General features: G+C 44.4%; 2 protein-coding genes across 3 annotated transcripts in view; both read left to right on the top strand.

Annotated features, from left to right (window-relative positions):
* The window catches only part of slc4a4b (solute carrier family 4 member 4b), a 48007-nt gene extending 46698 nt beyond the window's left edge, over nucleotides 1–1309 (top strand). The window contains 1 exon segment of the mRNA XM_076994406.1: nucleotides 1–1309. This exon segment is cut by the window's left edge and continues 1510 nt beyond it. The gene's annotated coding sequence lies outside the window, so the exon portion shown is untranslated.
* A 9444-nt stretch (nucleotides 1310–10753) lies between these two features.
* fpgs (folylpolyglutamate synthase) lies at nucleotides 10754–24891 on the top strand. 2 transcript variants are annotated; one of them, XM_076994396.1, is made up of 15 exons: nucleotides 10754–11329; nucleotides 12225–12353; nucleotides 12503–12556; nucleotides 12712–12776; nucleotides 13131–13263; nucleotides 15096–15173; nucleotides 16229–16290; nucleotides 16466–16568; nucleotides 17677–17754; nucleotides 18121–18271; nucleotides 18426–18503; nucleotides 22255–22405; nucleotides 22522–22597; nucleotides 22851–22917; nucleotides 22998–24891. In XM_076994396.1, the coding sequence occupies exons 1-15, from the start codon at nucleotides 11174–11176 to the stop codon at nucleotides 23372–23374; spliced, it is 1758 nt and encodes a 585-aa protein (XP_076850511.1). In that variant the 5' UTR covers nucleotides 10754–11173; the 3' UTR covers nucleotides 23375–24891. The 2 variants fall into 2 exon arrangements, with proteins under 2 accessions (XP_076850511.1, XP_076850512.1); XM_076994397.1 differs by having other exon boundaries at nucleotides 10755–11329; nucleotides 13131–13245.
* Nucleotides 24892–25231: the final 340 nt, after the last annotated feature.

Here is a 25231-nt window from a genome sequence, read left to right as displayed (position 1 = left end):
TACACTTTTCAGATGTCTTCCTGTGGTCAGAAATGATGGAAATCTCAGATTGTCTTCCCATGGTGCACCTGTTCCTCTATATTTGTGGTGATCCCTAGTATGGGAATGTGGCTGTGTTGGGGGCTTATAAATGAAGGGCTCGAATCAGATTCTTCTTTCTTACTTGACTGTGATTGTTTTTTGTGTCTGAATCAGGGCACAATTATTTGCTCTGATGGGAATTTGGGGAAAACATCACAAGCTGATGTGGGAAGCTGCTTTTGTTGATGGCGGGTTCGTAGATCGTTTTCTGATGCGTCCGTTGTAACTCTACGGCTGTTGTGCCTCAAAAGGTCACTGGTTTAATACCAGTAGTTGGCTGTATCTGGACAAATGTTAAAGTGTTAAGTGGTTAGAGTGGGGATCTAGACACATAAGATGGCATCTCCAAGGAGATGGGCACAGCTGGTGCTGTCATCCCCCAACCCCAACCCCCATGTGATGTGACCTAAACCACACCCACTGCATCTCACTAGCAGTGTGACACTCCGTTGGTGAGGACTGTATGTAGTTGAGTGGGGCTGTGTGCGACTGAACGTTGACCGATGGGAGTGGTTACCCTGCGGGTGAAGCCACGTCCCAGGACAGAGATTGATATGTATATTTTGGAAGATGTAACATTTTATGTAAAACAGTATATATAATGTAAGCGGTAGATGCCATTAGAATAAACATTTCTCTTTTTTCTTAAAGGACGTTTATCAACTAAATAAGTGGTCATGTAATGAGCTGAACTTTCTGTCTCCAGACATTTTATCCTTTCTGTATTGAAAACAGGATTGCTCACACCTGTCCAGATCGTTTCTGATGATTAAGGAAACACTAATTCTGGAATGAAATTGTTTAACTGAAAAGGCCAAAGACGACCCGATTCTGTACGTGAGGGTGTCCTGATGACCCTCTGCAGGGCCTCACGGGGCAACATGTGTCCAGCACCCGCTCATCATATGACCGCCGCACCACGGTGGATAATCTGCACAAAATTACGGCGTGCTGTGACCCGTGTGACCCCAATAGGGCTGAACTCCCTTTGATTCAGGCATTCACTGTAAACGTTAATTCAGTGAGCAATCACAAAGTATGTATTGGCATTCATTTTGAACATATTTTTATGTTACTGTATGATTTCTGTATGTTGTTACTGTTCACCCAAATCACTTACTGGCTTCACGAGCCAGCTGACACTACTTAACAAATTCTGTGTTCAGCAAAAAATAAAAAATCTACTTAAAATGAAAAGTGAAAAATAAAGTAACTATCTGTGACCATGGCAACTGTTGCAGAGTTTCTTTGTTGATAAGAAGTGCAGATCTTGAGCACGGTGAACTTGAATGGTGTAGCTTCTTATGGAACGTGCTGGTTTGGACTAGCAGATGGTGTGAGTCCCCCATACCAGCTCTTAGGAGATGTACCAACATGCACCTTTTAGCCTCCGAAATTCAACGTCTACTTATTATTAAGGTCTATTAGTTATTATTAATGACAATAACTAATCTTAGCAAGCACTAAGCACATTATCATGCATCATCTGTAATCACAATGCTAATGTGAAAATTATGGAGAGTGAAAAATATAAGACTCGAGATTTTTATGTTCACTGGTGTAAGATGTTACAAGTACTATAATATGTTTACTTCTGTAACGTTTGAATGAGCTACCACAGAATATAAGTGAAAAGGAGTGACCCTAGAGAAGCACTAAGACATGAAAATATCACCTGCGGCAAACGTGTGTGTGTGTGTGTGTGTGTGTGTGTGTGTGTGTGTGTGTGTGTGTGTGTGTGTGTGTGTGTGTGTGTGTGTGTGAGAGAGAGAGAGAGAGAGACGTTTGACGTGGTATCTTACGCACGTGCTCTGTGGATAACCTTTGTTCCTGTGTTCACATGTACCAAATAATGACTGTAATACACATTATTACCAAAACGTTCTTCTATCATAGTCGCGAAGATAAAGAGAGCTGAAGGCCCGCATACTTCACATCATTACCCATAACAGATCTCCTCACGCGAAGGGGTTTAAGGCATAATGAGGCTCAGAAAGCCTTCATGGCGTCGCCATCACTCTGTCGACATCACTGGTCAGCAGACGTTAGTTAATTTCATCCCCCGCCAGTTCGAGGCCTTTCCTCCAGTTGTACGTTCTGTGCCTGTACTGTAGGACGCTGGGATGATAAAAGAGATACAAGCAGCAGGTTAGTGTAGCATTAGACCTGAAACACCACCATGAAAACTGAAAGCCTGTTTTAATTGGTGGGGGTGGGTGATTTGACCCCCAAACCACAGGGGAGGTTGGATGTCATTCTGCATCTGCACTCTGTTTGAGGGGCCAAATATCGCGAGATACATCCACTAAAATCGAATTAGTTCAAAAGGAGAACTAAGACTGTAAAACTGCCTGTTTAATATCAATCTTAAATTGTATTTCTTAATCCCAGTGCTGGATTCCCACGGTCAGCTTTTCCCTGCTCTGACACACCTGACCGAATTCACGAGAAGCTTATGGGCTACTTCAAATATGAGAACTTTTGAACCGAACATCATAAGTATATGTACACTATAACTATACCAGGCATGAAAATGGGTCAGGGGTTAAAAAGGTGAGAAGACCGGGGGGCGGGGCATGTGACGTCATGGGGATACGGCGACGGGGCGTTGACATGTGACGTCATGGGTAGACGGCGACGGCTGATACCAAATATTACGGAGCCCGTAAGGTGACATCATGTAAAAAATATAATAACGAGTGGCCACGACTTACTAACGCGTGCGAACAAGATAATTAAGTATTACTTTATATAAAGCCAGGTTTACCTTCCATGGGCAGTCAGTTCGCGAACGTCCCTGGGATCTGCTTGCTTTGCTGTGAAAAAATAAACTTTGTTGCCGCGTGTGAAAGGCGACATTAATATCTCCCACGCGTTAATAAGTCGTGGCCACGCGTTATTATTTTTTTACATGATGTCACCTTACGGGCTCCATAAAATATAGTAAAATCTATTAATTTTTTTTTTACTGTCTTGTCAATGGATTCAATGTATGAAGCCAGATCCTTAAACGCGAGAAGCCGCTTTCGCCATTCCAGATGGCTCAGTCAAAACCATTACGTCTTAATGAACCAATAAATACATCAGCGGTGAAAATGAGTGTAAAAAATACCAGGTTCACGTGTTTTTATTTTCTAACATGGGCTAAAGCACAGAGTAGACTCAAACGACAAGAGTTTACAACTTCATCTTCAACGTTTTCAGCCCTGTCGCGAATGTTATCCTCACCCGTCCCTGGATTCACCAGTTACAACTACAGACACTAGAAAAAAAAATCTCGTTTCTTATTTTATGTCACCGTTAACTACACGGCAGTAACTTTGTTTTACCGCAAAATATGAAAACCATTGAAACCATTAATAACCCAATTAAATCCACTGGTAAATGTACGATCTTGTAAATGTAGTGGTAAATGTATGATGTGGTAAATGTTCGCTCTTCTGTCTTGTCACCGGTGTAGCACGGTGTAGCACTAGGTCCTGCTTCTCGTCCCGCTTAGCAGTAAATGAATAACATGAATGAAGAACGTTGGTACGATTGAAACGCTATTTGGCCTCTATGATGGTTCTGGGCGGAAACTGCTGGCCACTGTGTCATTGAAATAGCCGATTTCGGAAGTGTTCTGTTTGCTTATTAAGTCAATATGATAATTAAAATATATACATATAACCTCCCGACGCCCCCCCCCCCCAAAAAAAAAAAAAAAAAAAAAAACTCATCGGATCTACACGATTCACGTAGGTCACCCTTTTCAACTTCAAAACGGCGAATTTCGCCGAAAGGTGACAGATTATCATGCCTGCTATACTGTCGTTATATAGCGTTGTGCTGAGCGAATTTGTGGCTGAAAACGAAATAAAAAGCAAATATCTGCGCTATCGTCCTACAAAATCCACACCAAAAATAAAGTCAGCTAACTACAACGACCACAAATGCAATTTCACTGCACATGTGTAACTACAGACAGCTGCAGAAACGGGCTTACACTGCAGAGCAAGAACGCAGTATAATTTAGATCTAAGAGACAGTCTTAACTGGGGAAAGAGTCTCTAGTCTGAGTCCAAATGACCAAATATGCTTAAAACGGGCTACTGGGATTTAGAAATAGTGCGCATATTTTATCCGAGCTTAGTGGCACACGGCCCATCAGGTGAGAACCGCGCGCGCTTGAAGCTTTCTTTTGATCTTCATATCTCGCCCAAGCACGTGAGAACGTTCCTGCAACGCAATGCAAGAGAACAAACTAAAAACTTCGGGTTTATAACCCCATCACTGAGTCACACACCATCACAATCATCCCATCACTGAGGCACTGAGGAAAATCCGGATAAGCCATGTGACAGTGCAATTCATTTTAATGTGGCATGCGTGCATGCATATGAAAAATATTAACAAAAATCACGTTTTTTATGGGGCGGGGGTGTATGAGGGTGGAAATAAAGGAAGAAAAACAGTTCACGCAAACCGTTATATTTACCGTGGTATATTATTAACTGATTTGAATAACACTTGGTGTATGTATAAACTGTCTATGTAGTGATCAGTGGAAGAGTAAAAGAGTAGACCCTTTCAGACACAGCTACAATTGTTGTACTTTGCAAAACTACTGAGACAACACTCCTCGTTGAGCAGAACCTTCCGATCGACTCGGAATTAACAAAAATCCCTTGACAAACTTCATAACAAACGGGATACGTAACAATTATTAACGTTAAACGATAAATGCGTAATATAAATGACCAATGTTTAGTGAAAAAATAAGCCAGTAACAGTTTGAAGATCTGCAGTGTATTGTAGAAGGTGTAGCGATATTCAAAAACGCAGTGAAGACCAGGACGTTTCGTACAAAGATCCTTTATCAGTGCAAGATGTGCACTGCTGTTCTGACCATCACGTCCTGTTTCTCTCTTTAACGTTGTTGGAATACACACATATATCTCAGTTGACTGTATCAAATCAAATAGCTCCTCATCACTCAAAGTTTCAGTTCATATGCAATTTTATCGATCCTAATTTTTATAATTATAACTATAGTTTATAATTGGGCATATATAATTATATATGCCCATGAGTTTCCTAACCTGCCATCATAAGTTAACTCTCAAAAGATTTATCTGTGTATAATTCCTGTTTGGTTTCCTCTAGAAAATGAACGTTATGGCCAATCGTGGCATTATTTGTGCCTTGTAGAATCACCGATGTACAAACACAATTTTGCCTTTAAAAACCATCTTTTGAAATCTCACAAGGCATGGATAAAACTGAATAAAGCAATATTTATCTTGCAATAATATTCACACGTGTACACACACTTCAGGTACTGGGTTTACTGTTAACTGTTCTGATTTGGTTATTCCTTTCAGTGTGGGCTGTTGAGACTTTGATGAGACCTTGATGAGACTTTGGTGAAACCAAGCACAACTCCATAATCAGTAGTAGGTCTCACAGTGGTAATAGATACAGATTTGATCGTGTTATCACTTGATCGTACATGTAGGTGTGGCAGGTGGAAATGAACGGTTATATTTTAACGGGAGGGAGTACGGGAGGAACAGTTCTCTCGCCGTTTCCACGGTGATGTTCTCAAGCTCCTCGCTGTGCATGGACGGGAGTGGGCGAGATAACGATGTTACTCGCTGTAACAAGTTGTTTCAATTACATCCCAGCGCTCAAAAACCTGCTTCTCTTGAACGGCTGTTTCTGCGGCGTGCTATTTAGTTTGTGCCTGGAGACAAACCCTTGAGCTGACTGTCGAATCCAAATGATTACTAAAGTAGGCCTAATCTGAAAACCGCCCAGTACTTTTGGAGTAGTTTTTAAATCCAGAAACTTCCAGAGTTGTAGGGCAAATCTGACTTTCTATGGCCTGCAATGTTCCGATTCTGATAATGAAACTTATAAAGAAGACGTCGTGTTGTAACGCCCGCACATAATAACAGTGGTAACAAATCAAACTGCATTTGTGAAAGACAAGTGACTCTAACCAGATACAGTAATATTGCCTAATATAATATATTACTAATAGATAACTGACTTGAATGGGCATTCATATGTCCTTGTATCAAAACTATGACAGATTGACGCAGGCGTGAAACATAAGCACAAAATTGCTTATATGCAAAATGTAAGCAGCTGAACTCGCGCAGCTGTGGGGCTTAAATAGGAAGATGAACGAATGGGGAACAGGTGTGAGTGATAATTCAGTAGGGCAATGACTTATGTGAGGGCTAGCTGGATGCTGGCCAGTGCGGGACAATGAGCAAGCAATGCTACTCATGAGAAAAGAGAAAAATAAAGATGTCTACTCATTTTTAAAGTGCATGTTGTGTTCATACAGGACAGGCAGAGCATGTCACAGTAACTAATACAATCTTAAAGAAAATTGAATTGGAATAGTTGATAAACAAAGCTATAAGTAAGCTAAACAAACAATTACTAGAGCCTGAGTGACTGATAGACCATCATGTAGAGGCAGAGAGGGTTGTGTGTAATTTATACGTGTCCCTGCCCACTTCTGAAATGACTCCAGCACGTTTGGGGAAGTGCAACCTGAAAGTGTTGGTGACAAATGCATTGCAGACACAACACTTCCTTTAAGTGCCAGCGCTTTCTTTTCAGTGAGGACTTAGATGCTACACAAATTTAATGGGCAGCTGAACTGAATACGAAAACCTGATCCACAGCACGTTTCAAAGCTCATGGGTGTAGCAATGGGCGCAGGTTGGGACTGATACCATCTACGTGCACATGTAATGAGACATGAGAACATGGATGTTTAGTTCATCTCAATATTTGCATCAGTGCTGGTGTGGAACCTTGGCCAAGGAAACGCCATCCCATCCCACACACACACACACACACACACACACACACACACACACACACACACACACACACACACTTGTCATGTCTTCCTCTCCGCACCAGTCTCTCTGCCTCTCCTGGTCCAGCCAAACTCTTTCTGCTCTTGAAAAATGATTGTAGGCCTTTGCAAAGACTCTTACATGGTGGTAGAAACGTTGACACCACTTTATTTAATCATAATGATCAACACCACAGATTTATATGCTCCATACACAAAGGTTTCTCAATGTCCCGAAGGCTGTTGGGCCTCTATATCTCAAACTTTCTGCTAAGATCGAGGTGTTGTGTTTAGTATGCAAAATCGTTACAACTCCAGTGTCACAGAATGACGCTGCTCGCAGAGGAGCCATTTTTTTAAGAGGTGGGGGGGAGGGGGCTCTGCTGGCTTTGTATGCATTCGCAGCTGCTGACACAGACTCCTGCACTGTCTGTGTGCAGGCTCACAAACAACACAGCAGATGCGTGAAAATTGTCCATATAATCAATATGTCCCTTCAAAAGTCCAGCACTGTGGAGAAGACTCTTAACTGCAGAATGCCCACCCTTACACCCCTGGCGAATTGGTATGCTCCACCTATGTAAACAAACCAGAGACAGGTATAGTTGGTTTTCGATTCATTGAAAGCCAAGTTTTTATCCGTGTCTCCTTCATAGAATACACTCCCTAAAACATTCTTCACTGATTGGTAATTGATTTATCTATCTAAAAATAGCCGAGGATAGTACGTTGGGAACTAACACTCGTTTGAGAACGAGGCGTATCTTGACCTGTCTTGAAGGAGTGTAAGGAGTGTATCACCTGATAATGATTAACTCACGGGACATAACGTGGGAAATATCCAGTGTTCAATGACGGAGAATAAAATAGAATAGAAGAATAGAATAGAAGAATACAAATGGACAAAAAGGATCGTTGTTGGGTTAAAATTTAATCCTGCGATTTAAAAAATGCACTAATAATCTAAATACTATTTTTTCCCTTGAAATGTTTTCCGACACACACACACACACACACACACACACACACACACACACACGCACACACACACACACACACACACACACCGTTTTTATGTTTTTGTATTCTGATTCATGTAGAGTTCTGTTAATTTACCCACCCCTAAAGTACCAGTTAGTGGAATTACACCAACTATCCAATAAAGTGTGTTGAAATGACAATGTTATAGGACGATACCACGATTCACTATCGAATTACCCGACTATTTAAAGCGAGTGTGAAATCAGACTTCATCATTTACATTTCGTATTCTTTTGTAGAACTATAGGTTGTCATGAGCTGCCACCTAGCGGATTTAAGTGGTAGGCTATAGGGATTCATTTGCACTGAAAGCCATTTTTATAAGTCCACAAAGCAAACTGTTCATAAATCTGTAGAATTATATTTTCCAGATAATTTCCTATGTAACTTTCTCATGATTAATAGTTTATAAAATGCAGCATGTGTTGTCTTATTCTCACAACGAACTCAGAAACATGGAGGGAAGTGCAGAAATGTTAAGGTTACAAAGTGGGCTACCTTATCTTAATTGAACGGATGTTTTTTTTTCAGTGTCATTTAGTAAAACGCTGCTAAAGCTTATAGTCTTATTCTGTATTTTATGTGTTAAATATAACGAATCTTACTATGTATATTATGAAGAAGACTGTTAACTGCTTACCAAGCCGATATATTCTCACCTATTAAACTAAACCCTGTTCGTGGTTGGGGAAGCATTGAATTCAGTGAAGCTGGACTGTTAATCATGCCAGTCCTGTAATTAGGCAGTAATTAGCCACCAATTACAGCTCATTCAGCAGCTAGCTGACTGACATTGTGTTTGCTTCCGATTTATTTAGACCTAATGCAAAGGTAACGTTAGGTAACTCAAACTGAAGTAACTCTTAGATCTGCTGGATCACCGAATCTGGAGTGTGAGGGCAACAAAGCACATTTATGAACAGAAGATCCACAGACACGTCACTGACTCCAAGGACCCTAAAGGTGCTTGTGGCTGGACATCACGGACTACAGCTCCACACCCCCAACTACTCAACAACAACAACAACTTCCTCAACACGCTTTGTGTGGTTTGAGGAACAGAACATTACCACGATAATGAAAGCCCCTCTCATTTCAGAGGATTACATAGTCGGTCTTGACCTAGATGTTCAGGGGACGCTACACAGAATCGACCCATGGACAACATACCACAGTGTTACTCAGAGAACGTGCTGAACAGAACCTCCCTCCTCCGAGCTATTGTTCCCCTGTGCTTGAAGGCCACTGACATTATAACACTGTGAAATATCAACACTCAGTGAGCAGCACCCTGTGGCACTCGCCTCGATCATGATGAAGTGGTTTCAAAGGCTGGTCAAAGACCACATAACATCCAAAATACCTTGACCAAGGCTTGACCAAACGCCCTAACCACTCCACTGATTATGTCATATCAGATGACAGATTAGTGCACATCACAGTTATGTGTGCATGCTTTACACTGACCTTAGCTCTGCATTAAATACAATTATCCTCCAGCGCTTAAAAACTCTGAAAACACACAGACACCCCACTGCACAACTGGTCATTGGACTTTCTTACAGACTCCAGACACGTCAATGTTGTGCCCAATACAAATCGAACCACATCATTACTTTGCCAATGACAACCTCAACAGTCTCAACAACCTCAACATTCTCAACCTCAGCAGTCTCATCAACCTCAACATTCTCAACAACCTCAACATTCTCAACAGTCTCATCAACCTCAACATTCTCAACGGTCTCATCAACCTCAACATTCTCAACCTCAGCAGTCTCATCAACCTCAACATTCTCAACAACCTCAACATTCTCAACAGTCTCATCAACCTCAACATTCTCAACAGACACAACATTCTCAACATTCTCAACAGTCTCAACCTCAACATTCTCAACAACCTCAACATTCTCAACAGTCTCATCAACCTCAACATTCTCAACAAATTCAACAGTCTCATCAACCTCAACATTCTCAACAGTCTCATCAACCTCAACATTCTCAACATTCTCATCAACCCCAACATTCTCAACAGTCTCATCAAACTCAACATTCTCATCAAACTCAACATTCTTAACATTCTCATCAAACTCAACATTCTTAACATTCTCAACATTCTCATCAAACTCAACATTCTCAACAGTCTCATCAAACTCAACATTCTCATCAACCTCAACATTCTTAACATTCTCAACATTCTCACCAACCACAACAGCCTCAACAACCTCAGAAGCCTTTCGGTGTGATACGGCCCTCAGTGCAGGACTGCAAGACTCAGCAAGAGCCTCTTCCCACAGGCCATCAGACCACTCAGACAACACACACACACACACACACACACAGACACACACACACACACACACACACACAAACTGTCTAGTATGTTTATGTTGTCTCGTGCTCCTGCCTGTGTTATGTTTCCACACCATGATGAATAAAGTTCAGTTTGACTTTGACTGTTCTTCTCTAACACATTTCAAGTTGTCATCGAACTAGTCGAAATTAGTCAGAGATGTGGATTGTACACAACCCAATCCACTAATATTATTATATTTGAGGTAGGCCTAAGCAGAAAATGTATACTGGCTTTATATATGCAGAAATACAGCAGTATAACTAGTCTTAGGTTTCTGTGTGTCATAACATGTTTTAACATATAAACAGTTGAATTTGATCTAGGATAATTAGGCCTTTCATGTTAGCGGCGCCTGTCCAGTCGGTGGCAGTGTTGCACCTGGTGTAGCTTACAGTGCGCATTAAAAATAGTAAACGAACGAGCAGGACACATGAGACCAGTTGCACTGCAAGTCGAGATGCAGTCAGATGCGGTCGTCCGCTATTTTTGTGAGAGTGTATTGGCACATTAACATGTTGCCGGATAGAAATAAGACACCGGGTGTGTTTTGTGGATCTTTGGCGACAACGAACTGCAAATGCTGAAGAAAATCCGGAAGCGTAATTAGGTGTTCCGGTGGATAGCTGACATAGTTTAACGACATTGCCCGACCCAGAGACTGTAATATTCGCTATTCTATTGTAATATAATATACCCGCATGACTGTAATATTCGCCTTTGGCCATGTCGGTCCGGTTCGGCGTTTTGATGAGGTCGTGGCGTGACTACAGCAGCCTTCACTACTGACGGACGGAAAAGCCCCAAATTTGGTCTCGTCCTCGTGCGCTCCGTTAATGATGCGGCGCGCGGTGCACGTGTGGACGCGCCTGCACGCGCTCACGGCGCGCCCCGCCCTCGCGAGACGCGCGCCGTTGACCCACGCCGCCGAACCGAGCCTCCGGTCGTCCAGCACCAGAGCCGCGCCGCACTACCGAAGAATGGACTACCAGGTAACGCCGAGCTGCTCCTTCGGCACCGCGGCGCCTGCATGTGGGGAGAGTCGCTTTAATTGAGTTGTGTGAGTCGGCTGCGACCGCAGGGTGTTCGGGTACCGCTGGACCGGACCGCAGGGTGTTCGGGTACCGCTGGACCGGATCGCAGGGTGTTTAGATGCCCCAGAACCGGACCGCAGGGTGTTTCCCTCTCAAATCTCCTGGTCCATCTTCAGCCACGTGCCAGCGAGCCTGGTTAGCACAGCATGGCCAACTGTACTGCGCTCTACTCAACACTAAAGCAACACAACTAGGTCCAGGCAGGGGGGATTAGCGTAAACTTCCCGAACTCTGATTACTGCGTTAAAATTATAATTTGGCATTTTTGTTAACGAATGTAAAACATTTTACATTGGGACACATGGGCTGTTAATGGCGCGCGAACGATGAGTTTTGCATTGGTAGATTGAATTCCTTATTTTAACTAGATAACCTAAAGTTGTCTGATTTTGACCTCTCTGACCTAAATAATAGCGTTTTATCTGGGTCGGTACCGGACCTGATCGCATTTGCAGGTGTTTGATCTCCTTTGCGGGCGAATGCACATTTAAGGTGGTGTCAAAGACTCATGCATGAAAGGCGAAGCATTATATTGGATCCGTTTTATTTTATGATTTTTTAAAAATCGCACCACTTTTCGGAGGTAAACACTGTATGTAAGTCAAGCACACCAGGGTTCAGTATCGTGAACTAAGCCCAATAATTTGGGCTAACAAAAGTTGAATGTTTTGAAAAGTCCTCGCGCGCCCATTCTCTTTGTGAAATGCGCGTGTCCGCGTGTATCCTGTGTGAGAGTGTCGCGCGCTGGTATGATGGTGCTGACTGCAGATGTTGTGCCTTGGCGATCTTGCAGGATGCGGTGTGCACCCTCAATACGCTGCAGACCAACGCCAGTGCCCTGGAACATGTGCGACAGGAGAGGGGGCACCCGGAAATACAGCTCCAGGCTATGATGGGCTTTCTGAAGCGAGCAGGTCTTACGGTACGACGGCGCCGAAACACAGCACTGGGTTACTCGCACACCGCAGGACACTAATACACCATCAGAAACTCTCATGCATCCATTCTCTGTGCACTTACCCCTGGTTTAGTTGTGTGGTATTGATGTTTAATGGTTAACTGTGTCTTCAGGTGGAAGAGCTCGATCATCTCAACATCATACATGTCACTGGAACAAAGGGAAAGGTAAAGAGTGTGTGTGTGTGTGTGTGTGTGGGGGGGGGTGTTACTGTTTCAGAATGGGGCAGAATAGTAATGAACCTGTGTGAATGAGTTTTGATTCGTAGCTGTTCCTAAATGTTTGTATTTTTGCAGAGAAAACGAGAGTTTTATCTCCGCAGGGATCCACATGTGCCTTCACGGAGCAGATCCTTAGGAACTACGGCTTTCGCACGGGGTTTTACAGGTACTGTGGACAGACGAGCTGAGGGGCTCCTGCACGTCGGAGTTCTGAATCGTTAATGTGCAGCATGTCAAAACTGAAAGTCAGTTACACAGTGGTGTGGGGGGGGGGGGGGGGTGGTGAGTCAAGGTCTATTTTCTTGGCCTTTGGACCATACCAATCTCTGGGGTAATCACTAACATAAATTCCAGGGTGGTAAGGTCAGCAGAACTGGTCTTTCTGCTACGGTGTCATGTGCAGTTAGTTTGACCCACCACACCTCTGAGGCCGCCTGCTTCATTCTGTCTCGCCCTCATGATGTCAGTCGTTGACGATTATTGTGTTTGTTTCTTCCCTTTCTCCTCCTCCTTCCTTCAGCTCTCCACACCTGGTGCAGGTGAGGGAACGCATCCGCGTCAATGGCCACCCCATCGGGAAAGACCTCTTCACCAAGTACTTCTGGCAGGTCTACGGCCGTCTGGAAGAGACCAAGGTGGGCGTGGCACTTGAGGTGGGCCTTGGGGGCTTCTTTCTTGGTTTTGTTGGTATTTCCCAAACATGGGTCCACTTTGTTCTGTGATGTGCTGTGCTCTTTTGGAAGCAGCTTTTTATTTAGTAGTCCTGTTGGCCTGTAGCTTTGCAGTTTGAGTGTATTTAAAGGGTGCGTTCCTGTTTGCTTGGATGTGTATTTGTGTGTGTGTGTGTGTGTGTGTGTGTGTATGGAGCATGAATGTGTGTGAAGGCTTTGCTTAACTGGCATTTGTACCTTGTGCTTACCGCGGGGAGGGAGGATCATGCGACCAGTCTCACAGCTACTGTTGGCCTTCAGTCAGGCAGAAAACAGGGCCCCTCTAGTACCAGAATGACGACGCCATCATGGACATGTGACTGAGAGAGACGGACGGCATTGTGTGTGCACATACACACATACCTCCATCCCTCTTGCACACGATGAGCCTGTAAAGAAATGTCTAACTTAATAACTAACTAAATTGATTCGACATTGTTGTTAATTGAGTAAAATCCAATCTGGAGTTAAGTCGTCAATCAGAACTTATTTATATAGCCACGAAGGAGCCTTTTTAGATGATCAATATCTAAGCATCCAGTGTGCAAGTCAAAGGGGATGGTAGTGAAATGAGGAAGTATGAGGAACATACCTTGGGAGGAACAGAGACTCAACAGGGAGAGTTGCAGAGCTGCTCTGGTTTACGGCCCAAATTAAGAAGCTAAAAACACAACAGAACAACATAAAGCAGAAAGGAGTGGGGGGTGTTACCGTTAGCGTCTCTTAAAAACTTAATTACAATGGCATTGTTGATCTGTGATGTGATCAACCATATACAGATGGTTGGAGTTTGTCCAGTTGGGATTATATGACACGGGTGAATTCTGTATGTTGTGGAACCATGTCGAGATCCATTTGTAGAGAGCAAGGGAGGGAGAGAGAAACACAACTGAAAGCAGAAAGACGAGGCTGGACATTAGAATACATCAGCAGCAAGTGAAACCTCACACGTTAGAAAACGATTACAAAACATCAGAGAATACAGTGCAGTCTTTGTTAGAAGAATTACCAGACAGTCAGTGTAAATGATGCACACAGTGTGTATTAAAAGTCCACTGTGAGCGACACGTGTGTAAACGGGTACGTTTTGGCTCTAAACCTTGAGATTGAGAGGGGGTGTTATGAATTGAGACCATGTTCCAGCGTCCGAGAGCCTTATAAGAAATGGTTAAACTTCTGCTCTGGTTGTTCTAATTTGAGGAATTTACAAACCAGCACTTTGCGTGGAGTGTACATACTGAATAGTGGTAGAACTCCCAGCTGAGCCAAACCAGTCACAGGAAATATTTTATGAAGCATTTAACTAGTAGCCAGTGCAGGGATGTGGGAAGTGGAGTCAAATTAACTGGAACGGCTGGAGTATGTTTAGCCGCTTAATTAATCATCTAGTCTAGAGGTAACAGAAGCATGTGATAACCTGTCTGTGTCCTTTAGTGCAGTTGGTTTTGCAATTTTGGCAAAGTTACAAGTGAATGAATGTGATTTTGACAAGGTTGCAAATCTGTCTTCGGTCCAAGGATTAGTGTCTCTGTTTATATAATACTGTTCCTAATAGCTAATAGAATTGCTTGCAAATTACTACGGATCAGTATGTAAAGAGAATAGAAATAGTAATGGCCCAAGCACTGATTCTTGGGGCACACCATATTTTGTTTGTGTAAAATCAGAAGGTTTGTTGTTTAGATTAACTGGTAGCGGTCAGTCAGATGTGATCTTAAACAGAACAGAGTTTACAAAAGACTCCTGTGGTGACTCTGTTGCCCTTTGACCTTTAGGACGCCCACGGCGACACCATGCCAGCGTACTTCCGCTTCCTCACCATTCTCGCCTTCCACGTCTTCCTACAGGAGAAGGTGAGTGACCTGTAACATCACCCGTGTGACACCACCTTTGACGCATGTTGGTCTCCCATCCCACACCCAGTGTTCCTGCCTTGCGTTTCCAATGATGCCGTGTGTGTAGGGGGGAATGCAAATTCCACCCAACCCCCTACTGGACTATACAGCTGGGCCTCATAAACATCATGGGCTTCATGCTATGCACTTTGAACCCATTGACTGGCATGTGAGAGTTTAGCATAAAAAAACCAAACAAAAAAATCCCTCCAAATTAAGCCTCAAAACAAACAAACCCCCTCTAAATTAAGCCACAAAACAAACAATAAAAAAAACGGAAAAAATCCGTTACTGCTTCAAAATTTGTATGTTCAACAAGAACAATTAAAAAACACATGTTAAGCACATTCATTTTAGCATTGTAGCTAGCTGGTTACTTTACAAAAAGTGCAAAATAAAGTGCTTAATGGTCAAAAAGTGAAGTTTCAGAGGAACATGAGCTGATGAGGATTGTCAAGATATGACTCCTCGGTTCACTGAGGGGGCTGTTTGTACATGTTCATGGATTGAATAGACCCATTTAATTTAATAACTTTGAATATTGATTGGCAACAATCTAAAATAATTGCTGGGCTGACTGGTTAGATGACCTGAGCTCATACTAGCTAAGAAGTTCAGTATTCTTAATTATGCTGGCAAAGTCCTCAGAATTGTGTGCATGTGTTGGCATGATAATTGGTACTACCGCCACACCTTTGATATGAACCAGGACTGTTTAGAAACAAAAAATGTAACATTAAAAATAAAAGATTGTTGATATGGAAGGTGTGTGTGGACCCGCTATCTTTTTCACATTGCATCATGCTGGATTGTGGCAAAATAAACAATCTGGTTTCGTCAGTTTCAAGGTCGTCTGTCAGCAGTAGTTTTCAGTTCCATCTCTGAAAATTGGCTGTGTTGACCCAAAGAGTAGCCTTGCATGACATTTGGCCCCCAATGTATGCGTGCATAACCTTTAACCGTGTGTGTGTGTGTGTGTGTGTGTGTGTGTGTGTGTGTGTGTGTGTGTGTAGGTGGATGTAGCCGTCATTGAGGTGGGAATAGGTGGAGCTTATGACTGCACTAACATCATTAGGTAAGCAGTGCACCCTCTCTCGGTCTGTTCACTAATATCAGCTGACTCTCCGATACCTGCTCCCCCGTTTCCCATGGGCTACCACTCTCACTGGTGTGTTGACTGGATGTAAAGCTGTGTTGATTTTAAAGTCATTAATCATGTATTTATTAATTCTGTGTGTGTGTGTCTGTAGGAGGCCATGGGTGTGTGGTATTTCCTCTTTAGGCATTGACCACACTAGCATTCTGGGAGATACAATAGAGAAGATTGCATGGCAAAAGGGAGGAATATTCAAGGTGCGTGTTCATGTGTGTGGGGTTGGCACACGTTTACCTGTAAATGCCTTACCTTGTTCTTATGGAAGGAACCTGGGAGTCAGTTTGCTGTTTCATGAGTGATTTTGTGTGTGTGTGGTTGTGTGTGTGTGTGTGGTTGTGTGTGTGTGTGTGGTTGTGTGTGTGTGTGGTTGTGTGTGTGTGTGGTTGTGTGTGTGTGTGGTTGTGTGTGGTTGTGTGTGTGTGTGTGTGTGGTTGTGTGTGTGTGTGTGGTTGTGTGTGTGTGTGTGGTTGTGTGTGTGTGTGTGGTTGTGTGTGTGTGGTTGTGTGTGTGTGTGTGTGTGTGGTTGTGTGTGTGTGTGTGGTTGTGTGTGTGTGTGTGGTTGTGTGTGTGTGTGTGGTTGTGTGTGTGTGTGTGGTTGTGTGTGTGTGGTTGTGTGGTTGTGTGTGTGGTTGTGTGGTTGTGTGTGTGTGGTTGTGTGTGTGTGTGTGGTTGTGTGTGTGTGTGTGGTTGTGTGTGTGTGTGTGGTTGTGTGTGTGTGTGTGGTTGTGTGTGTGTGTGTGGTTGTGTGGTTGTGTGGTTGTGTGGTTGTGTGGTTGTGTGTGTGTGTGTGTGTGTGGTTGTGTGGTTGTGTGTTGTGGGTGTGTGGGTGTGTGGGTGTGTGGGTGTGTGTGGGTGTGTGGGTGTGGGTGTGGGTGTGGGTGTGGTTGTGTGTGGGTGTGGTTGTGTGTGGGTGTGGTTGTGTGTGGGTGTGGTTGTGTGTGGGTGTGGTTGTGTGTGGGTGTGGGTGTGTGTGGTGTGGGTGTGGGGTGGTGTGTGGTGGTGTGGGGTGGTGTGTGGTGGTGTGTGGTGGTGTGTGGGTGTGTGGTGGTGTGTGGGTGTGGTTGTGTGTGTGTGGGTGGTTGTTTGTGTGTGGGGTTGTGTGTGTGTGGGTGGTTGTGTGTGGGTGGTTGTGGGTGTGTGTGGGTGGTTGTGGGTGTGTGTGTGTGTGTGTGTGGGTGGTTGTGGGTGTGTGTGGGTGGTTGTGGGTGTGTGTGTGTGTGTGTGTGTGTGTGTGGGTGTGTGGGTGGGTGTGTGGTTGTGTGTGGGTGTGTGGTTGTGTGTGTGGTTGTGTGTGGTGGGTTGCAGCCTGGAGTCCCAGCGTTCACTGTGAAGCAACAAGAAGGACCAATGACTGTTCTGCAGGAGAGAGCTAAGGACATCGAGGTGAGACACACACACACACACACACACCTCTGTTTCTGAACCTGTACGTTCATGGTCAGACATTCTACGGTGGACTGGGTGTAGTTGCTGTCCTGTTTGTGGGGTCCGATTTCTTCTTTGTCCATGGCTGGATCAGGGTCATAGTTTCACGATTCCAATGAGGGCTTGCACTGTCCACTTTCATTAAAAACAAGTGTGTATCAGGAGTATAGTTCAGAGTACACTCACCATCTCCCTGGTAGGAGTAATATAATGAACATAACAGCAACATAATGAAGTGGCCAGTGAGTGTAGGTATAAGGTAGGTGTTTGTAACGGGCACTGAGTGTGTGTGTGTGTGTGTGTGTGTGTGTGTGTCTGCTGCAGTGCCCCCTGTCCGTGTGTCCTGACCTGGACCAGTACCAGTCTACAGCGTCGGGCCCAGTGCGGCTGGGTCTGGCGGGGTGGCACCAGCGCTCCAACGCCTCACTGGCCCTCCAGCTCGCCCAGTGCTGGCTCCAGAGACGCTGCAGCACCGGTGGGTGGGGGGGGGGGGTAGTTGGGTGGGGGTTTGTCTCTTGTTTCTAAAATTGTATTTTGATTTTTCAAATGAAAATGTTTTAGCTCCCGTAGTGATTCAGTACATAAGCACATTAGCCTGTGTGCGTGTTCACCCGGTCTTCCTCTAACAGAACCTGTGCTGGCGTCTGCAGAAGGATTCAGACTCTGTGCAGCCCCATCGTTCCAGCCCAGCCCTCGCATGCTCAAAGGTGCTCCAGCTCTCTACACATCCACTCCACTATACTGCACTATACTCTACACATCCAATCCACTATACTGCACTATACTCTACACATCCAATCCACTATACTGCACTATACTCTACACATCCAATCCACTATACTGCACTATACTCTACACATCCAATCCACTATACTGCACTATACTCTACACATCCAATCCACTATACTGCACTATACACATCCAATCCACTATACTGCACTATACACATCCACTCCACTATACTGCACTCTACACATCCACTCCACTATACTGCACTCTACACATCCACTCCACTATACTGCACTCTACACATCCACTCCACTATACTGCACTCTACACATCCACTCCACTATACTGCACTCTACACATCCACTCCACTATACTGCACTCTACACATCCACTCCACTATACTGCACTCTACACATCCACTCCACTATACTGCACTCTACACATCCACTCCACTATACTGCACTCTACACATCCACTCCACTATACTGCACTCTACACATCCACTCCACTATACTGCACTCTACACAGCCACTCCACTATACTGCACTATACACATCCACTCCACTATACTGCACTCTACACAGCCACTCCACTATACTGCACTCTACACAGCCACTCCACTATACTGCACTCTACACAGCCACTCCACTATACTGCACTCTACACAGCCACTCCACTATACTGCACTCTACACAGCCACTCCACTATACTGCACTCTACACAGCCACTCCACTATACTGCACTCTACACAGCCACTCCACTATACTGCACTCTACACAGCCACTCCACTATACTGCACTCTACACAGCCACTCCACTATACTGCACTCTACACAGCCACTCCACTATACTGCACTCTACACATCCACTCCACCGTACTGCACTCTACACATCCACTCCACCGTACTGCACTATACACATCCACTCCACCGTACTGCACTATACACATCCACTCCACCGTACTGCACTATACACATCCACTCCACCGTACTGCACTCTACACATCCACTCCACCGTACTGCACTCTACACATCCACTCCACCGTACTGCACTCTACACATCCACTCCACCGTACTGCACTCTACACATCCACTCCACCGTACTGCACTCTACACATCCACTCCACCGTACTGCACTCTACACATCCACTCCACCGTACTGCACTCTACACATCCACTCCACCGTACTGCACTCTACACATCCACTCCACCGTACTGCACTCTACACAGTGGTGGACAGTAACTAAGTAAATGTAATTCGTTACTGTACTTAAGTAACATTTCCATGTATCTGTACTTTACTCAAGTACTTTTATTTGGTAAGACTTTATACTTTTACTTCACTACATTTCAAAGCGAAAATTTGTACTTTTCACTTCGTTACATTTACAGAAACATCTCGTTCCTTTTTCATTTTTAAATCAACGTTTAATAAAATACCGAAAGGTAAAAGTGTACCATGTCACAGACTATAACCAATCAGCGCTCAGTAAGAGATTAAGATTTGTACGCTAAATGGCTGAGGATCTGACATGGCTGAAACAGATGTCTTCCCCCAACACCCCTGGCCTTATTTAGCCGAAGTGTTTGTATTCCTCGAAAAGAAGAATTATTCGTATTCCTCCTCTGCATTCCGAAGAACACATCGCTGTCATCATTTATGAACTCGCTGTCAAACTTGAAAAAACACATCGAAGTAAGTTCACCATTAGATTAGTAGGTTTATATACCCCGGTTAATTATATCACATTGAAATACACTACATTTAACAGATGCTTTTATCCAAAGCAATGTGCTAGTACCCGAATTGCAATCTGTGGAGATGCTAAGCGCCAGTTTAACACAGGAGACTCCCACATCAAACGTTAAAGCCGGGAACACATACACGCGAATTTGGCCAAGCGAAGCGAACTTCGCAATTTATTCATATGAGGGAGGCGAAGGCAAGTAAATATGAGCGAAGCAAAATTATTAAAATTATTATTAAAATTATTATCAGGGTTGGGGGGCGGGGCGGCGGCATGTGTGTAAAATGTTGGCGGGGGGTGGCGGCGAGTGTAAATTGTTGGACACAAATTAAGTATTATGTCGCGATCGATCGCCAGTGGTTGGCGCCACAGCGAACTAGTAACTCATTGAATCATAGATGTAGATCAGAGGTAAATAAACTAGATTTTTTGTATGTATGTATGTGAAGTGTAGTGCGAGTGAAAACGGTCTCTGGTAAAGACAGTCAATGCGTGTGTCTCACGCTCATTGCGTGAGAGTTGGCAACTCTGATTATTATTATATTAGTTATTCGGCCAAGTTTAATATTATGAGTTCAGTTGGTTGGGCTGCACACAGTTCTAGTTCTAGGTGCTAGAGCTTCTAGTTTCCCTGTCCCGCCATGTGGTGGACAACGTAGAACCTCAGAAAAAGTCCCCCAAGCTAGGACTGAAGTGGCCAGTTCGAAATTATTGTTCTGTTTGGTGGTGAATTATGTTTTTATATAAAACTGTTTGTCCACTTGTCTACCTTTCTAGTGTGAATTATTAATATGGATAAAGTTTGGAGATGAATGTTGTGAGGATAATATAGGCTAGTTTTGTGTATTTTGTGTTTGCTAGGCAAATGTAAGGCACTGTTTCCTGTTCACCTTTTGATCGAGTAGGCCTAGGGGTTTTGATGTGACGCTAAGAAAAAAAAAGGTTTTTACTTTTACTTCTAATACTTAAGTATTTTTGAAGGCAGATACTTTTGTACTTCTACTCAAGTAAAAAATTGAGGTGAATACTTTTACTTTTACTTGAGTAATATTCAATGCAAGGTAACTACTTTTACTCAAGTACATAATTGGTGTACTTCGTCCACCACTGACTATACACATCCACTCCACTATACTGCACTATACACATCCACTCCACTATACTGCACTATACACATCCACTCCACTATACTGCACTATACACATCCACTCCACTATACTGCACTATACACATCCACTCCACTATACTGCACTATACACATCCACTCCACTATACACATCCACTCCACTATACTGCACTATACTTTACACATCCACTCCACTATACTGCACTATACTCTACACGTCCACTCCACTGTACTCTACACGTCCACTCTACTATACTCTACACATCCACTCCACCGTACTACACTATACTCTACACATCCACTCCACTATACTTCACTACACTCTACACATCCACTCCACCATACTGCACTATACCATACTCTACAGATCCACTCCACTGTACTGCGCTACACTCTGCAGATCCACTCCACTATACTGCGCTATCCTACACTCTACACATCCACTCCACTGTACTACACTATACTCTACAGGTCCACTCCACTATACTGCACTATACTCTACACATCCACTGCACTATACTGCACTCTACACTTCCAATCCACTATACTGCACTATACAGATCCAATCCACTATACTGCACTATACTCTACACATCCAATCCACTATACTGCACTATACAGATCCAGTCCACTATACTGCACTATACTCTACAGATCCAGTCCACTATACTGCACTATACAGATCCAATCCACTATACTGCACTATACTCTACAGATCCAATCCACTATACTGCACTATACTCTACAGATCCAATCCACTATACTGCACTAAACTGCTGATCTACTCTACACCTAGATCAGCTTTGGAGTTCGTGTCTACATGTGCTTGCATATATACTTGCGTGTGTGGGGTGTAGGTCTGTCGGAGACGGAGTGGCTGGGCCGGAACCAGACCGTGACGCGTGGCAGCCTCACGTACTTCCTGGATGGAGCTCACACCACACGCAGCATGCAGGCCTGCGTGAGCTGGTTCAGCGAGGCCGCCACCCGGCGGGAGGCCAATTCCACGTGAGATTCCTCACGCTTCCTGTATTAGCATTCTGAGAACTTGCATTACTGATGAGTAAACTTGATGAGAGGGGGGATTATAGCTGTGACACATATTTTTGTGTGTGTGTGTGTAGGGGTTCGGTAGTACGGGTGTTGCTGTTCAATGCTACAGGAGAGAGGGACTGTGCTGCTATGCTCAAACTGCTTTTGGTGAGACGCCCACCTCAGTGTTGATTCAAACATTCCCACTTAACTTTTTAAACCTTAATTCCAAAATGCCTTTGCCCACAGAGCAGCGTTATGACTACGGTCTTTACTGTTAACATCAGATGCTTTAGGACTGCTGTTCTTGGTGTTCTAACACCTGCTTCGTGCAGAAGAACCCGTGATGGTTGCTGTGGTACTGGTTGTGATGGTTTCTGTGGTACTGGTTGTGATGGTGTGTTTCTGTTTTTTTCTGCAGCCGTGTCACTTTGATTTCGCCGTGTTCTGCCCCAACATCACAGAGACCATCGCCACTTGCAATGCAGGTCAGCCCCACTCTCGCCGTCTTTGTTCTGGAGAGCGGCCCGCCTGCTTCCATCAGTACTCATCTGTTTCTCTCCTGCAGATCAGCAGAACTTTAACGTCTCCGTGGAGAACATGCTCACCCGTTGCCTGGACAACCAGCAGAGCTGGCGCGTCCTGAACGGCCAGGAGGACAAGCCGGGGGCGGAGCTTCTGATCGGCGGCGGGCTCCCTCTAGTGGCGGAGCGGCGCAGTGCCACGCTGGTGTTCCCCTGCATCCTGAGCGCCCTGCAGTGGGTAACGCAGGGACGGGACCCCGTGCTGTCGGACCCCAGCAAGCGCGTGGCGCCCGTGAACGCCAGCGTGGACGCCAAAGGTGCCGGTCTGCGAGAGGCAGAGAACGTCCACGTGCTAATCACGGGCAGCCTGCACCTGGTGGGAGGGGCTCTGAAACACCTGGAACCGAACCTGGCCTCGTAACACGCGTGTAACACGCGTGTGGCTTTGACCTCTTCACTTACATGAGTGCTTTCAAGGCATTGAACACATGGCATTATAATGGTACTCTCGGTGGGGTTGGGGGTGGGGTGTGTGTGTGTGTGTGTGTGTGTGTGTGTGTGTGTGTGTGTGTGTGTGTGTGTGTGTGTGTGTGTGTGTGTGTGGGTGGGAGAGAGAGAAGAGTTCAGGTGTTTCTACCTGTGCACTGCTGCCAGGCAGCATCAGAGCCCATGGGCTCTCTAACACTAGGCCTTAGACAGCCAGTGTACTGGACAAGGCCTATTTACTCAGTTGATGTGCTGACACACTGCCACCTAGTGGAAGTGGTGAGCCGGCGCGTTAAAGCACTTCTATTTCACCTGTGCCTTGGTGTGCTAAAACGGCCAACTGTTCTTCCTTTCTACATGTTCACAGGATCTGTTATGCAACCACAGGTTAACTTTACATTTCACCTTCATCGCACCGTAGCCAAATGTCTTGAGGTGTTCCGGATTCGCCTTAATCTGGGCAGCACTCTGGTTATTTTAGCATCCGGTTTGGATTAACTAAAATTTAAGGCAAGTATTCCAGGCTGTTCTGTGCTGTTCAAGACTAGGGTTAACCTGTCTGGCCCACTAGCTGTAGGTGCTCTAGAACCACTTAACCCTTAAACTGGAGTCTTACTGGAGCTCTTCAGTCTTGAGGACCCCAGACGTTTCCAGGTGGGCTAATGCTACACGTACTTGAACTGGAGTGTGTTTACGAGGGCTCTGCTCACGCCCTGTTCTTGCATTCCCTCATTTTATTTTCACCGAAAACGATCCAGGGCTTTCAATATTCCACATCTCAGAAAGCAGCCGCTTGTGCTGATCAGCGTCAATTCATCTTCACGTGCTGCTGAAATGTTAAACATGGGGGGCGGGGGGAGGGACTGAAATATGAAACGTCCATGTCAGACCAGAAACTGCCAGCAGGGGGTGCCGTCCTCAGTTGGGTTGGGTTGGGGGGCAGCAGAGTCTGTAATGATGAAGAGTGTTACTAGTCTTAAATCAGTTGAGTTTTGGTCAGAGTTGAAGTAGCGTAATCCACGTTTTTGATCCACATTTACATTTTTTCCCCTTTTATTAGTTTTTGGTTGAGGTGGATTTCTCTGTGTTTTGAAGTTGGTTTGTCTCTTGGGTGAAACAGGGAGATGGATCATTATTCTACACCGTTATCTTATTTGTTTTCTAGTTTTTCTTTTTTTTTTGGGAGGGGGGGGGGGGGAGAAATGAGATGTCACCAGATGTAATGATTTCACCAGAGACGAGCTCGTTCTTCCCGTGTTGTGCTGCACACACGTGTAAATGTAAGGTTGGAAAAGGGGCAGCTAAATTAACTTATGGCTTGTTGCCACTATTGAAAAAATTGCTCTTAATTGCACCAACCCCCAAATGTCTTACAGTGCTGTAGTGTACAGTGTTGAAAAAAGATTTTTAAAAGGTGTAATGTATGTTTAATTATATTAAATAATTTGTCAGAAATAATGTGTAAGCCTTTTTTTTCCCCCTCTCGTGTGAAAGTTTACGTTGTCTGACTATTTCTGAGTGGGTGCAGGTGATCTTCAAAGGATCCTGAGAATAGATCATTTAATCAAAACCCCCATTAGCATTTTGATGAATCTTTTCAGAAATAATAAGGGACTCATCTAGTGTGTAATATTGATTGGTTAACCACATTCTGGAAGGCCATTGAATATTCATGTGATTCTTGATCATCTCTGTAAGCCCAGGGAGTTTCACTGTCTTTTGGTAATCTAATCAGATCAAAAGGTGTCAGTTCAGTTTCACCCAGCTGTCTCAAACCTAGAGGACTGTCCTA

Source organism: Brachyhypopomus gauderio, unplaced genomic scaffold, assembly GCF_052324685.1.
Source record: "Brachyhypopomus gauderio isolate BG-103 unplaced genomic scaffold, BGAUD_0.2 sc140, whole genome shotgun sequence".
Taxonomy (NCBI): domain Eukaryota; kingdom Metazoa; phylum Chordata; class Actinopteri; order Gymnotiformes; family Hypopomidae; genus Brachyhypopomus; species Brachyhypopomus gauderio.
Note: the sequence above shows the minus strand (reverse complement) of the source record. Positions and strands in the feature narration are given on the sequence as shown.

Bases quoted from the DNA above. Each gene is read 5' to 3' on its own strand.
- fpgs (XM_076994396.1), top strand. From the start codon at position 11,174: ATGATGCGGCGCGCGGTGCACGTGTGGACGCGCCTGCACGCGCTCACG. The intron at 16,291-16,465 runs GTAAGCAGTGCA...GTGTGTCTGTAG, and splicing joins GACTGCACTAACATCATTAG to GAGGCCATGGGTGTGTGGTA. The intron at 17,755-18,120 runs GTGAGACACACA...TGTCTGCTGCAG, and splicing joins AGAGAGCTAAGGACATCGAG to TGCCCCCTGTCCGTGTGTCC.